General features: G+C 39.5%; 1 protein-coding gene across 3 annotated transcripts in view; it reads right to left on the bottom strand.

Moving 5' to 3' along the window:
* Positions 1–12,189, bottom strand: part of dpp6a (dipeptidyl-peptidase 6a) — a 209,905-nt gene that overhangs the window by 26,868 nt on the left and 170,848 nt on the right. For all 3 annotated transcript variants that reach the window (XM_038731940.1, XM_038731956.1, XM_038731948.1), the window contains 4 exons: positions 6,070–6,164; positions 5,529–5,603; positions 3,983–4,035; positions 1,760–1,841 (listed from right to left, as the gene is read on the bottom strand). In XM_038731940.1, the coding sequence (XP_038587868.1) occupies positions 1,760–1,841; positions 3,983–4,035; positions 5,529–5,603; positions 6,070–6,164 (305 nt within the window). The remainder of the gene's footprint in view (positions 1–1,759; positions 1,842–3,982; positions 4,036–5,528; positions 5,604–6,069; positions 6,165–12,189) is intronic.

Below are 12,189 nucleotides of genomic sequence, written 5' to 3'. Positions count from 1 at the left end.
AACTTGAGGCTATATCAATCTAGCAACTGTGTTAATTAATCCACTGACGAGATAACAGGTAATTAATAGCATTGTGCTGCAGGATGTTATTACTTACAGTCTGTCTGCCCTGCAAACTAACAGACTGAAGCTCATTAATGCTCTGACAAGTTCGACTGTGTGATGATAGAGGCGGAAAATGACTCATCTTGGAACAGTTGCAAAGGACCATTGCTTCTTGTGATTCAAACAAGTGTTTAATTTGAAATTTGTTTACTGGGAAATCTCAGTGAATCATTAGGATGATTTGCACCCTGAGGGACAAAATAGTTTGTGTTTGTGTTTTGAAGGACTCAAACTTATACCATACCATTCGCTTGAGGGAAACGCTGCCTCGGAAATATAAAGATTATCTGATTCCTAATCCCCCAATATTTCTAAACTGAATTTGTCTTAATCAGCCAACAAGGCCTGTCCCATTTTTTTATTCCAAATGCAGCTCAGAACTGCAGCTGTCTTCACACCAAATTTGGGGGACACAGCCGGAGAATCCTTTGCAGTTTCCCCCAAACCACCGTGCGCTGGTTGATTTACAAAGTAATGGAGCGCTCAGGTGATCCTGCTCAGCTTGTAAAGTCAGAAAATGTAATGTGATGTACATCACAAATACTTTTGTTTAGGGGGTCATCAATCACTTGTAAATCGATCACATGAAGTGGACCAACGCAAAACTGAAGGATGTAAATAGTGGACGTCAGACATAAACTCCACAGTTTGTTTTTGTTTGCAGTCTGGACAGTTTGTGAATCAGAGTAGCATTACCCTAACACCTAGTTTGCCAGTTGTCAAATGTGTGTTTAAGTGAAATGTCTCCAACCTCAGATATGCTAGAACATTTCACCATTCATATTTACTCAGCCGTTTAAGGTTAATTTCCTGAAATATTTGACTTTGTAATTTGACAAAGAGCACTTGAATGCACCATTAGTTTTGTTCTATGAAAGCTTGACCCACCTTCAAAGGATTTGACATCTGTATTACGATTGACATTGGCTTTTGCACAGAACTGCAAATGAAGTAACATTAAAGCTGCTCTAATCAATGTTTTTATAATAATAAATCAAATGACTATATCTATGTAAATGGTGTCGCTCGTACTGATGAATCCAGAGTGACTCACTCTGTACACTACCTGCCCAACACCAATTGACAGACGTGGTTAGCAACTAGCTGGTGAACACTATTGGACTTGCAATCAGCGGATACAGACATAAATTCAAATGAATGCTAATGTTGCGTGTCTGCTCGACGTATAAATAATTGCTAACACATTCACCATATCAACTTTATATGGTGATGATCTGTCAGTTTTCTGTGAACAGCTTGTTGCGCTGCCACCAAGTAGCCAAAAATATTTATAAATATTAATAATTAATTCAGGTTTAAACATATGAAACACAAGTACCTTTCAAAGCCCCTTCATTACACATTCCTGCTTCTACCATCAGGGAACAATATATAAAAAATCCCTCTAAAATCATTAATTCTATCTTCCATTAACTTTATAAAGGACACTTGGCAACCTCGTGTAAAGCCATATTAGCTCTATATTTCAAATCCAGAATGATTGATTGTTTTTTTTTAACATATGCGCCACATTCAAAACTAGTTTTCATGGCTATGTGTTTGACAACAAAGATGTCTTGAATCTTAACTTTTACACATCATTGGTCAGCTGGCAGAGATTAGCAAGGACAAACGTGGAAGTTGTAGTTCTTACCAGTTGCTGACCCTGGGGTCCCCAACCTGCGTACTGCAGCTGTGCATTTCGCACCTCTGGAGGGTTCAAGTTCCAGGTCTCCCTGGGGTGCACAGACAGAAGAAATAATGCTATCAGATAGGTGCAGACATACACACTAAGACTGTCTGTTTCTAGCCATGCTGCAGCAGAAGAACAAGTGTGCCACAGCTGAGAACAAAGGTTTAAGTGTACCTATAAATACGAGCGCTCTGTAACAGTGTCACCTCTCCTTATTGGGAAAAGTGCTGCGCAGTGCAGGCTGTAGAATTAGAGGTGCCACTGCCTCTATGTCTTTGTCTGGAGCTGAGGATGAATGAGGTCATCAGCTGAGGTGGGTCTTTGGAACATTACCACTGGGTGGCAGCACACAAATAGATCTGACCACAAGAGGTGTTGACAGTGCTGTGATACTGTGACCTCCAGTATGAAGTACAACCACGTTTGAAACAGCAAAAAGACAACTTATCAAATGTCTTCGATCAAAACTGAGAAATGTTAACGTTTTTGGAAAATTAGATGACCATTTCGAATCTGATGCAACAACACGTTTCAAAAAGTTGGGACAACGGCAACAAAAGACTAGAAAAGTTGTGAAATGCTCAAAGAAAACATCTGATAGAAAATCTTATAATTAGGTTAACCGACAACAAGTTAGTAACATGATTGGGTATAAAAAGACTTAAAGATGGGAAGGGGTTCACCACTGATGAAAGAGTGTGCTGATAGTGCAACAATTTTAGAATAAAGTTTCTCAACGTAAAGTTGCAAAGAATCTGGGGATCTAATTGTCTATTGTATTTAATATCATTAAAAGTTTAGGGGAATCAGAAGACGTCTCTGTACGCAAGGGATAAGGCTAAAAACCTGTTATAAGTTTAGTTTTGGGTTATGTTTGAGTTGTATTTTTCCCCCTGTGTCTATCTGTTTTTGCCATGTTTCATGTGTTTTTCTATTTGCCTCTGTTTCGCTCGTTTCTTGTCCGTAGTTGTTTATGTCTTGTCTTTTATCCTAGTTCTTAGCCATAGTTCTTAATGTTATGCTTTAGTTCATGTTAAGTGTTTTTCCTGGTCTGTGTACTTCTGTATTGTTTTGTCCATGTTTGCTCGGTGTTCTGTTTAATCGTAGTTCGGCCTGTTTTCCCTGTTAGTTGTAGTTTATTTGTATAGTTGTAACATGTCTGCTTATGTTCTGGATTAGTTATTTATATTATTCTGTTTCTTCTTGGTTATTAGTTTCCCTATGGCTTTATTGGTGTCTCTCTGTTTTCCCCTGCTGTCTCTCTGCCTTGTTAGCCCTGATCCCGGTCACCTGTGTTGCTCCCGCCTGCTCGTTAATCCCTGTGTATAAATGTTTGGTGTTTTCTGTTCATTCCCTGTCAGGTAATTGTAGCATGTATACGTTCTGTCATGTGTAGCTTTGTGCTTGGATCTGTACCCGTTTGGATTACCTGTTTAATTTAGATTGTTTATTCTTTGGATGCATCTCTGCCACCATCCTGCACCCTGACAAAACCAGTATTGGATGACCAAGATCTTTGGGCCCCATCAGGCTTTTTACACTTGCGGTTTTGAAAATGTGTCATGATTTTTTTTTTTTGTTGTTGTTGTTTGTCAGAAGTGAGGACACAATTTCATGTTATAATGAACAATAACAGCTGCTCTTTCACATGTTCTGAACACAAAGAAATGAAGATCAGAGAGGTTAAACTGCAGCAAAGTGTGCAGACTTCCCTAATGCTTATACCTTTCTCCAGACATTTCAAGTGTAAAACATTGAAGGACAAAAGCGCTACAAGACACTGACATTGCAAAAAGCTTAATTTTATCAACTCAAGTGACAAAGCAGTATTATTATTACAGCCTTCTGCAGTGCACTGTATCCCTTTTTAACCAGATAACATTACATTTAATTGTAAAATGTTTTTCAAAGCTTGTTTGTGAATAAAAATGTAAGAGCTGTATGTTGTGGCAACTTTGGCTACCATTTGAGGACAGTTTGCTTAATAACCCTTTGATGTCACAGGCAGCACTGATGGAGGCTTAGAAGTTAACAGCATAGTTGACGTCAGAGGTGCTTTTTAGAAGGTACAGTGAGAACAGGTGGGAATGAGTTGCTTTAAGTGTTGCGGGCAGCGAGGTCAGGTGAGATACGACAGGATAAGATAATGATATACAATGTAAATGAACAATGCAGCCTACTTACGGAGTATCCAGACTGCAGATGATGTAGAAGGCCGTGTAAGAATGCTGGTATACCTAGAAGAGGCAGCAGGAAAGGATCACACCAGATGACTTCACGAACAAGGTGACCGTTTTACCTTGACTTCTTGATGTAAACTGTTTTCTATTATTTAGTAAAAATCAATGTGGATGTCACAGTTCAGACAGACTTGGGTTCTTTGAGAATGAAGAATGCAACATAGCTTCAGCACAATAAAACTGTTATAGTTTAGTTCATGGTGGTTCATGTTGGCGAACAGGTCTGTTACATATCAAAACAGAAGGTTTAAGAGTAACTTAACACCAACTAAAAATCTTGTTTTTGCTGACCTGCTGTGGTTCACCAACATCTCACCTTGTAAGGTGTGTCAGTACACCGTGACATACATCACTGTTGGGGGAAAGAGCCGTACAACTTTCAGAGTGTGCAGATAACATTGCATTTCAGCCAGGTGTTGAGCAAGTTTTTAATTAGCTTCTATTAGTATCTGGCTCTCATTTATTTGGAAGCTGCTGTGGATTTCAATGGCCATTCAGAATAAGTGATCTGATCTGGACAAGCTCTCTTACAAAAACCATACACTAAAAACCTGGAATGATCTCTAACACTTTACCTTTCATCAACTGTTCAAAAGATGATAACCGATCGCTCGTCTTACACATTTGTTCCACCTTAAGTATACTACAAATGAAATGTTTATGAACAGTGCAGGGATCTATTAAGTCCATGCCCGCTAGAGACACATTCACATTCAAATGGAGGATGGCTAGTGTAAGTATGAAAACACTGTCTATTATGAACACCCGTGCTCCATTCGACATGTTAAAGAGATGAGGTGTGCATTTGCGAGTGTGTCAGAGAGTGTGCCGCTTCAATGAGCGTACAGGAGGAATGACTGTCATCTATCAAGGTGATGGAGGTTTGGATGGAATAACAAATGCAAACGCGTGCAGTACAACACACTTGACAAACATATCTGTGCCAGCATACTTGACGTAAGAGACCCAAAAGCTCTACAGCGACTCACTGGTGAAGCAGAATCAAGTTAACACACAGATATCAGCTAGCAAAATGATTCAATATATTTGATCTACCTATATTAGGAGCTGAAATGCTTTGTTGCGTATCAAGGTGCTGGCAAGGTCATGGGAGAGTCACACTTTATTATTTATTTATTGCACAGAGAAGATAAATTCTTGGCCAATACCTCCTGTTCCTTCTGTCGATCTCATCTCATCTCCCTCCCTGCGAGCTCGCGCACCGCCGAGGGGTTTGTTTGTGTTTTTGCCTCCCTTGCTACAGTTCCACCCGGCTGTGCTGGCCCCCGTCGCCATCGCTGACAGGCAGCGGTGTGCGACAGGCCTTTACACCTCACCATGATTACTTTCTACTCACTCCCTCCCTCCTTCCGTTCTTCCCTGCCTTCGCTGCACTATAACCCAACCCCCCCCCCCCAAGTGGAGGTGGCTAACATATTTGGCTGTCAGCTTGCTAATTCAAAAAACAAGCAAACAAATGAGAAGCTCACCGGTGCGACGTTGTAGGCCAGCAGCACATGCTTCATGTCAGGAGACACCTCATACTTGCTGGCTTTGTACATTTCCTGAGAAGCAGAGGCAGATATATGAAGGAAGAAAATACAAAAAGATGAGACCTTTAATCATGCATGGTATTTTTTCATTAAACTAGTACTTAAATGACTGCGTTTGACAGATTGCTCTGCTCCTGAAGCAAACGGGAGCTGCATTAATCTTTGCACTAAGGCTGGGCGATCTGATGGCGGACATAATGTTGTGTGTCGTCACCCAAACCGCCGCAGCGCTGACGCTACATCTCTATCTCGCCATTTCCCCACATAACTGAGCCCTAAGTTTTAACTATGCAGTTCACGTTTCACAGTAAGAATGGACCACTTGATTAAGCTTTGTAATAAAAAAAGAGCTTTGGGTGCTTTGATTTGCTGACACTACTAAAAGTTTTAATTTAATTTATGGGCAGCCATTGGTTTGTTCTTTGGTCCTGTGATTGTGAGAAAGCAAAAGAGAAAGAAAAGATGACAAAGGACTTACAAATTTCTTGTTATGCACCAAGATGGTCTTCTCATCAGTGTCGACATTGAACTTGACGACATCGCCATCACGACTACGGTACAATAGCTCATTACCTGCAAGAAGAGGGGGAGAGAGAGGAATATAGACTTTGATTTCAGATACTCCTTAATGCATCATGTAATATCTTCTTTAAAACTCTACAGTCTTACATAAATGATCCAAATGATGACACAAACAAACATACATAGTAATATTGCCCTGGAGTATCACATTTTTCTTAAAATAAAGACAAAATCATTGATGGAAAAATAAAAAAATATCCTCACATTCATCCTGTGGGTCAGACAAATGGGCAGACACACTTACTGCCCACTAAGTTAGAACACAAGAGAGCAATAATTAAGCTCCTTACATAGAAATCCTGTAACACCAGACACTCAACAAGCAGAGAACAGATGTAACTCAGTGACATGAGACAGCGAGAGCAAAAGATCACTTAGTACTACTAGAGAAGCTATGAACTTGGCCCTACGTGCTGTAGTACAATAATTCAGCATTAAAACAGGGAATTGTTTGGTTTCCTGCATATATATTCTGTATAGAAAGTATAGAAAGTGGTACTCAATATTAAAAGCCCCCTTGAAAATGTAGACATCTGCTGTCACGATTGAAAAAGCAAATATTCAATATTAATGAAGTTATTATCAGTCTTGAGCATTGACAACATAACATTTTATGAGATGCTTTCATTTATTACTTTAATATCAAATATTAAAAATCAGGCTTGTTTGAGTGTTTTATTTATCTGTCAACAACCAAAAAAGTGCAACAATTACCAATGGCAGGAAAATGTGTGGTGGATTCAAATAAAAAAGCACAGCTTGGATAGCAGGGCTGCCTGCCCAATTAACTGTGTAATCATTGTGATCACAATTTTGGCTTCAACAATTAATCAAACTTTATTGGTTGCAATCCTATACAACCTTGTTGAAAGTGTTTACTCTGGTCACCTCAAGTGCTCCCTCCTCAGTCATAAACAGTAACAGGCCATTGTTTGAAGCACAGCGTGAATAAAAAAAACTTTCAGCTTCTCAAACACAGGTGACCTGAAAGTGTACTGCCATGTTTATTGATCAATATGACTTATGCTTATCATTCAGAAGACGCCAGTTTGTTTTGAAGAGAGTCTTTCTTTGATTTAAAGATTTTTTCATGAAAAATATTATAATTATTTATTATTTTTGGATATAGGTATGTGCTATTTATAGGTTTACTGTACCAATTTGATCTGTTCAAGTAAAATAAAAATAAAACCACTGTAGTGAACCATTTCAACCATATTGGTGCAGATGAAGAAAATGGGTAAGTAAGAGAGTTCTGAAAACTCAAATTTTCAGCACAATGTAAAATTAATGCTCGATTGAATGGTACTGATCAACAACCCTATCTGCTCTGCTGCAGTAATCTACAGCTATATCAGACTGTAAAAAATTACTTAACTCCTGAAAACTTTGGTTCAGTTTTAATATTTCTCTATAACATTGGGCAAAAACTCTAATCTGTTCATTAGAATTGTGTGGGTGTAGTTAGGTCAGGTTTGACTGAAAAACAGCCACAAAATTGTCATCACACTGATTGGTGCTTGTATGCACATGTACATACATCACCATTTTCCAAGTGAGCCCGCCCACTTGGAACCAGCAAGAGAGATAAGAGAAAAACTGAACAGAATGAGACAGTGACATTTATACGGAAATGAAAATGTCATTTTTGAAGAGAACTTTTAACCATGTTTAACAAAAGTGCTCTAGATCCTGACCTACTCAAAGCCATAGAATAGATACCGCTTTAATGTGCCTGAACACAAAAGCTTCCAGTTCAGGCCACTAGAGGAAACCCTTGAAGGGAGCTGTTATTTGACAGATGTATGAAAGTTCACACAGCTGCTCATCCATCAGGCCTTTATCAGGGAAGGATAAGTTTAATACAGCAACTGCCCCCTTTCACCTTCAATCTATCTGCACTGTTCTGTCTTATTGCTTTAGTGATCTATAGGCGCATGAGCAACCACGCCATTTGGCGAGGTAATTAGAACCCAGAGATTGTATGCAGAGTGCTCTCTATCTGCTAGCATATCTAATTGTCCATTAGAGGTGACAAAATTACCATCACAATGGCTTTAATTCAGAACGTGCTTTGGAGAGCAGTTTCAGACATTTTTAGACTGGCATAGCCAAACGCCCCCTCAACAGCTTTTGTCTCGTTGTTAAAAACCATCGGCATACTAACAAGGGTATAAAATTAACTCCTTCATGGAAATCATGGTAATAAATAAAAGATAGCTGCTTTTTTTCTACCATGCTCCATTATTTTAGTTTGACTCCGTTTGGCATCCTGATAAACGTTCTACTTTCTATATGAAATGGTAATTGCAGATGATAGGGCTTGAATGTGTAAAACGAATGTGATGACAAGCCAGTGGTCAGAGAGACTGACTGGACTTTATTTTGCTTTGTGACTTGCTCTGGTTTAATAGTCTGGCTTCATTTCAAACTCAAAGACCTGCATCTCTTTAAGGCACTATTTTCATCTTTATTCCTCACCAAATCGCTGATCTTCTTCTCCTTTATACACACGCCCCAAGACACTTTAGATATACCTCGGATCCCTCAAATCCTTCCCGTCAATGCCCTTCTATAAGCCCTCCTGCTGAGTTCATCATTTTAGACCTTATCATCCCTCCTTCACCTCTCCAACTCTTTGTTTTCTGCTCTTTCAAAGACCGAGAGCCATCTATTCTTTCACAGTACCCTAGGCATTATGTCTTCCCTTCAATCTATCTTTCTAGCACTCTCTCTTTCTCTTTCCCCTCTACCTTCACTCGCTGTGCATTAGCCCAGGGTGCTGTTTTCTCTTCTGATCTATACCTTTCCATGGCAGTGTGTCTTATTAATACAGCCTCCTGCCCTGGGCACAGCCCTAACCCAGCCTCACTCCAGGGAGGCAGAGATATGAGATGACACACTCGAGTGAGACAGACAAGGACCAATGTTATATATTGACTTTGTACAATTCATCTCCATGGACCTCACTTTGCAAAAGCACATTTTTTAGAGCAGTCATTTACACTGGAAATTGCCACTTTTAAAGAATAATTTCTGTTAATTATACTTTCATATATTATATCGGTTAATTATTAATTATAAGACTGTATTTACCAGGCTAACATCTTAGATCCTGAAAGACCGCAACATCTTTACAGCAGAGTCAGACAGAGCAAGAAACATGAGGTTGTAAACAAGCCGAACCTATATTACAAATATATTGTCTCATTAAAAAACAACCACAGTGTAGAAAAGCAGTCTGTAAAGCAGGATTTATCTAAAAGTCAAAGATCTCCATTTGCTATGAAAACAGGCAGGTTTAATGGCCTCCCTAAAGAGAAAGGGCTTTGTTTTGTGTCATTTTATGGTGACGTAAGTGCTAAACTCTTTGGTTAAATGTCTTTAAAAGACAACTCCCCAGATGTGACAATGCACTCCTGTAACACACACACACACACATATATATATATATATATATATATATATATATACACACACACACACACACATACATATATCTACAGTGAGGAAAATAAGTATTTGAACACCCTGCTATTTTGCAAGTTCTCCCTCTTAGAAATCATGGAGGGGTCTGAAATTGTCATCGTAGGTGCATGTCCACTGTGAGAGACATAATCTAAAAAAAAATAATCCAGAAATCACAATGTATGATTTTTTAACTATTTATTTGTATGATACAGCTGCAAATAAGTATTTGAACACCTGAGAAAATCAATGTTAATATTTGGTACAGTAGCCTTTGTTTGCAATTACAGAGGTCAAACGTTTCCTGTAGTTTTTCAGCAGGTTTGCACACACTGCAGGAGGGATTTTGGCCCACTCCTCCACACAGATCTTCTCTAGATCAGTCAGGTTTCTGGGCTGTCGCTGAGAAACACGGAGTTTGAGCTCCCTCCAAAGATTCTCTATTGGGTTTAGGTCTGGAGACTGGCTAGGCCACGCCAGAACCTTGATATGCTTCTTACAGAGCCACTCCTTGGTTGTCCTGGCTGTGTGCTTCGGGTCATTGCCATGTTGGAAGACCCAGCCTCGACCCATCTTCAATGCTCTAACTGAGGGAAGGAGGTTGTTCCCCAAAATCTCGCAATACATGGCCCCGGTCATCCTCTCCTTAATACAGTGCAGTCGCCCTGTCCCATGTGCACAAAAACATCCCCAAAGCACGATGCTACCACTACCATGCTTCACAGTAGGGATGGTGTTCTTGGGATGTTACTCATCATTCTTCTTCCAAACACGGTTAGTGGAATTATGACCAAAAAGTTCTATTTTGGTCTCATCTGACCACATGACTTTCTCCCATGACTCCTCTGGATCATCCAAATGTTCATTGGCAAACTGAAGACGGGCCTTGACATGTGGTTTAAGCAGGGGAACCTTCCGTGCCATGCGTGATTCAAACCATGACGTCTTAGTGTATTACCAACAGTAACCTTGGAAACGGTGATCCCAGCTCTTTTCAGGTCATTGACCAGCTCCTCCCGTGTAGTTCTGGGCTGATTTCTCACCTTTCTTAGGATCATTGAGACCCCACGAGGTGAGATCTTGCATGGAGCCCCAGTCCGAGGGAGATCGACAGTCATGTTTAGCTTCTTCCATTTTCTAATGATTGCTCCAACAGTGGACCTTTTTTCACCAAGCTGCTTGGCAATTTCTCCGTAGCCCTTTCCAGCCTTGTGGAGGTGTACAAGTTTGTCTCTAGTGTCTTTGGACAGCTCTTTGGTCTTGGCCATGTTAGTAGTTGGATTCTTACTGATTGTATGGGGTGGACAGGTGTCTTTATGCAGCTAACGACCTCAAACAGGTGCATCTAATTTAGGATAATAAATGGAGTGGAGGTGGACATTTTGAAGGCAGACTAACAGGTCTTTGAGAGTCAGAATTCTAGCTGATAGACAGGTGTTCAAATACTTATTTGCAGCTGTATCATACAAATAAATAGTTAAAAAATCATACATTGTGATTTCTGGATATTCTTTTTTTAGATTATGTCTCTCACAGTGGACATGCACCTACGATGACAATTTCAGACCCCTCCATGATTTCTAAGTGGGAGAACTTGCAAAATAGCAGGGTGTTCAAACACTTATTTTCCTCACTGTAGATATATATAGAAAGACAGAATAGTGCAGAAAGACTAGTTTATAGCCAAAAGCCTCTTGAAGTGAAATAATCCTCTACTGTACTATATTTAGTCAGAGTTAGACCTTTTACAATGTTGCTCATTCCACTGTCTTCTCAGTCCACCTTATACTTTCCCACTCGAGCTGTGGTCACATCATTCATTCATTCATTCAGTGTAGGTAGAGTGTGTTTTGTTACAGTTGAGAGCGCTAAAAACACCTGTGAGAGTCCTCGACAGTCTGTGGTTCTGATAAAAATCATTAAAAGGCTGATCTGTTGGAAATGGCTGCTTATATATGTTTTTTTTTTTTTTTATGATTTTCTGTCTCACATAATTTAATTTACCTTAACCCATATTTCACCTACATATCTAAGCCACTGTGTGGCAATGATTTAAGATTGTATTACTGCTTTGGAGACTTCATTTTATTTAGCCATAGACAGGCACCATAATTCTCCCCCAGTAGTCGCTTTTATCAGACCAGTCATTATCTGCAGCTTTGGACGTGGACAAATGACCCGAAACCGACAAGAAAAATCAACCCTGCTTCACCTCACAGCAAATAATATAGCCTACAGAAACTACATATTTCAATCGCCCGAGAGTATTTTCTAATCACATGGTGATGTATTATGTGGAGGTTAGTGCCATGTAGGTTGTATTCCCATTCCTACTGTGACATTATCAGTCTACTTTTTAGGCTTGATGAGTGCTTAATATTAATAAAATTAATGAGGTTTAATTAAAAATCTTCCCCTTGTATTTCTAATAGTTTGAAGAGAAACACTCGAAGTGATGAATTCACTTGCAAATGAAAAGGTCATACAAAATGTAAACCATACTTTGGTGTTTCTTTTTTACCTATTTAGGCCTACATAAGTTTTCATT

The sequence above is a fragment of the Micropterus salmoides genome, unplaced genomic scaffold (assembly GCF_014851395.1).
Source record: "Micropterus salmoides isolate LMB-PRFRI ecotype aquatic unplaced genomic scaffold, ASM1485139v1 Ms_hic_scaffold_1, whole genome shotgun sequence".
In the NCBI taxonomy this organism is placed as follows: Eukaryota; Metazoa; Chordata; class Actinopteri; order Centrarchiformes; family Centrarchidae; genus Micropterus; species Micropterus salmoides.
Note: the sequence above shows the minus strand (reverse complement) of the source record. Positions and strands in the feature narration are given on the sequence as shown.